General features: G+C 77.9%; 1 protein-coding gene across 1 annotated transcript; it reads left to right on the top strand.

Moving 5' to 3' along the window:
• The first annotated feature begins 708 nt into the window (after window positions 1–708).
• On the top strand, window positions 709–2,152 carry FOXL2 (forkhead box L2). Its single transcript, XM_075004192.1, has one exon. It carries the CDS (start codon window positions 734–736, stop codon window positions 1,619–1,621), a length of 888 nt encoding a protein of 295 aa, XP_074860293.1. The 5' UTR covers window positions 709–733; the 3' UTR covers window positions 1,622–2,152.
• The last annotated feature ends 773 nt before the right edge of the window (window positions 2,153–2,925 follow it).

Below are 2,925 nucleotides of genomic sequence, written 5' to 3'. Positions count from 1 at the left end.
CAGCGGGGTCTTCCCCGGCCCCTCGGCTGCTGCCCTGCGGCTCCTGCACGGGCGGCGGGACCCCGGCCGGGCCGGGTCCTTCGGCCTCCGCTGGCTGGGCGCCGGGCTCTTCCCGGCCGCGGAGACCCGGGCCGGCCGCGCACCTGCCGGGGGTGCGAGTGACTGAGATGGGCCCCCGGGCGCGGACCCACGTGCGCCCCGTCGGGCCCCGCTGGCGGCCGCGGTTGGTTCCACGGCGGGAGGGGGAGGGCGGCAGGTCACTGCCGGGGGCGCCCCGCGCGGCCGGGCCAGGCCCCCCCCCCGGACCCCCCCGGGCAGCTGGCGGGTGCGACGGGCCCTTCCCGGAGCGCGGCCCCCCCGGTCGGCTCAGAGGCCCGTGGGCGGCGCGGGGGGCGGTGAGGGGGGCCGCGGGGGGACCGTGCTGGGGGCGGCGGGAAGGGGACGGGACAGGCGAGGGGGGGCGGCGGGGGGCGGGGGGACCGTGCTGGGGGCGGCGGGACGGGGACGGGCCGGGCGGGGGGTGGGGGGCCGCGCTGGGGGCCGGGCCGGGTTGGGGGGGGGGGCCGGGCTCCTGACGAAAGCGGAACTCGCAAATCAGAGGCGAGCGCTCCCCGGAGGGCGCCGCCGCCCGAGCCGCCGCGGGCCCTTGAAAACCGGCCGGGCCGGGGGCGGAACCTCCCAGGCGCGGGCACCCGCCTGTCTCCGCCAGCGCCGCGCCGCGCCGGGCCGGGCCATGGCCAGCTACGCCGAGCCCGAGGGGGGCCCTGCGGCGGCGGCGGCGGGCGGCGAGGCGGGCGCGGAGGCGGCGCGCAGCCCGGAGCGGGCGGAGGCGGCGGCGGCGGCGCAGAAGCCGCCCTACTCGTACGTGGCGCTGATCGCCATGGCCATCCGCGAGAGCGCCGAGAAGCGGCTCACGCTGTCGGGCATCTACCAGTACATCATCGGGCGCTTCCCCTTCTACGAGCGCAACAAGAAGGGCTGGCAGAACAGCATCCGCCACAACCTCTCGCTCAACGAGTGCTTCGTCAAGGTGCCGCGCGAGGGCGGCGGCGAGCGCAAGGGCAACTACTGGACGCTGGACCCCGCCTGCGAGGACATGTTCGAGAAGGGCAACTACCGCCGGCGGCGCCGCATGAAGCGGCCCTTCCGCCCGCCCGCCGCCGCCGCCGCCGCCGCCTTCGCGCCGCCCAAGGGGCTCTTCGGCGCCGAGGGCTACGGCTACCTGCCGCCGCCCAAGTACCTGCAGCCCGGCTTCGTCAACAGCGCCTGGCCGCTGCCGCAGCCGCCGCCCGCGCCCGGCGCCTACGCCTCGTGCCAGCTGGGCGGCGGCGGGGCGGGCGCGGGGGCCGGCGGCGGCGGGGTGGGGCCCCCCAAGGGGCTGCCGGCGCCCGCCGCCTCCTACGGGCCCTACTCCCGCGTGCCGCTGCCCGCCGTGGTGGGCTCCTACAACGGCGTGGCGCACCCGCAGCTCGGCCCCGCGCCGCCCGCCGGCCCGGCCCCCAACGGCGCCGGCCTGCAGTTCGCCTGCGCCCGCCAGCCGGCCGAGCTGCCGGTCATGCACTGCTCCTACTGGGAGCACGAGGCCAAGCCCGGCGCGCTGCACGCCCGCATGGACATCTAGGGCCCCGCACCCGGCGGGTCCCCCAGCAGCCGCGGGAACTGGGCCGAGGCCCGGGGATTTCTCCAGCCCGGGGGAACGCGGGCTCCGGCCTCCCGCCCGCAGCGCGATCGCCCGGCGCCACCGAACTGCACCTTCGCCTCCGGCCCGGAGAGACTCTGGCAGCCCCCGCGTTCGGCCGCTGCGCTTCGCTCCCTTCTCCCGCGGGCTCGGTCCCGACGTGAACCCGCCTCCCTCCAGCCGAGCCGGTTCCGAGGTCTGCAAGCGGCTCCCTGCCGCGGGCCGGGACCAGCCTCGCCCTGTTCCTGCCCGCCCCGGCGCGGGGAAGTCGCCAGTACCACCTCCTCCCTCCTCGCAGCATTCCCGCGCCCCCGCGCAGAGCCACCGTCTCCAGCCGCCGCGGGAGTCTTAACGGTCCAACATGCAAAACTTTGCGGGGCCAGCAAACGGGACGGGGCCCGGCCCGGCGCAGAGCTGGCGCCGGCGGGGGCCTGGGCCGAGCGCAGACCCCGGAGATGCGCGTTGTTTGCTTGATGTCGGTACCCAGGGCGAAGGACCGAGCCGTGGGGCGCGCACAGAGGCGCGCAGCGCTTTCAATGTAGCCGAGAGGCGCCGCGCGCGTTTCTTTTCGTTGTTCCCCCGCAGAACGATTAAACTTGTCTCTTTCCCGTAGCCAGAGCCGGATCCTGCCCGCCCGAGCGGGTGTGCAAACGCGCGGGGGCCCGAACCGGAGCGGAAGGGAGCCAGGCGCGGCCGGGGTGCGGGCAGGGGAGCTCGCGGGGCTTTCGTGCCCTGCCCGGGGTTGCTGCTGGAACAGGCAGGGAAGTCAAAGCGCGGCGCGGCGCGGCGCGGCTCGGATTCAGCCCCCGGGGGCGCCGGCGGGCTGCTGCGGTAGCGGAGGTGCCTGGCCGGCAGCTCCCCGCGGCTGGGCCCTGCGGGGAAGCCGAGGCGCGGAGGGCGCAGGAGTTCCCGGGCGGCGGGGAGGGCAGCAGCTGCTGGCGGCCGGGGCAGCGCGAGCGGGGAGCAGCGACTCCCCGACAGTGACCCGGCGGCGGCGGTCGGGGCCGCGGCTGCTTTATTGGTGCTTCCACCAGGGCACGAGCCCCCGCGCCGCGGCCCGAAATGGCAGCCGGGGCGCGACTGGCTGAACCCGGCAAAGCGGCGCGGGCTCCCCTCTCCCAGGCCTCCCGTTTCCCCGGCGCCTCCGCGAGCGGCCCCCTCTCACCTCGGGGGACGTAGCGCCGGCCCCTCGGGAGCTGCCCGCCGGGGCTGGGAGCCTGGTTCCCGGCGTGCAGCCCCGTGGCAGG

The sequence above is a fragment of the Carettochelys insculpta genome, chromosome 10 (genome assembly GCF_033958435.1).
Source record: "Carettochelys insculpta isolate YL-2023 chromosome 10, ASM3395843v1, whole genome shotgun sequence".
Taxonomy (NCBI): Eukaryota; Metazoa; Chordata; order Testudines; family Carettochelyidae; genus Carettochelys; species Carettochelys insculpta.
Note: the sequence above shows the minus strand (reverse complement) of the source record. Positions and strands in the feature narration are given on the sequence as shown.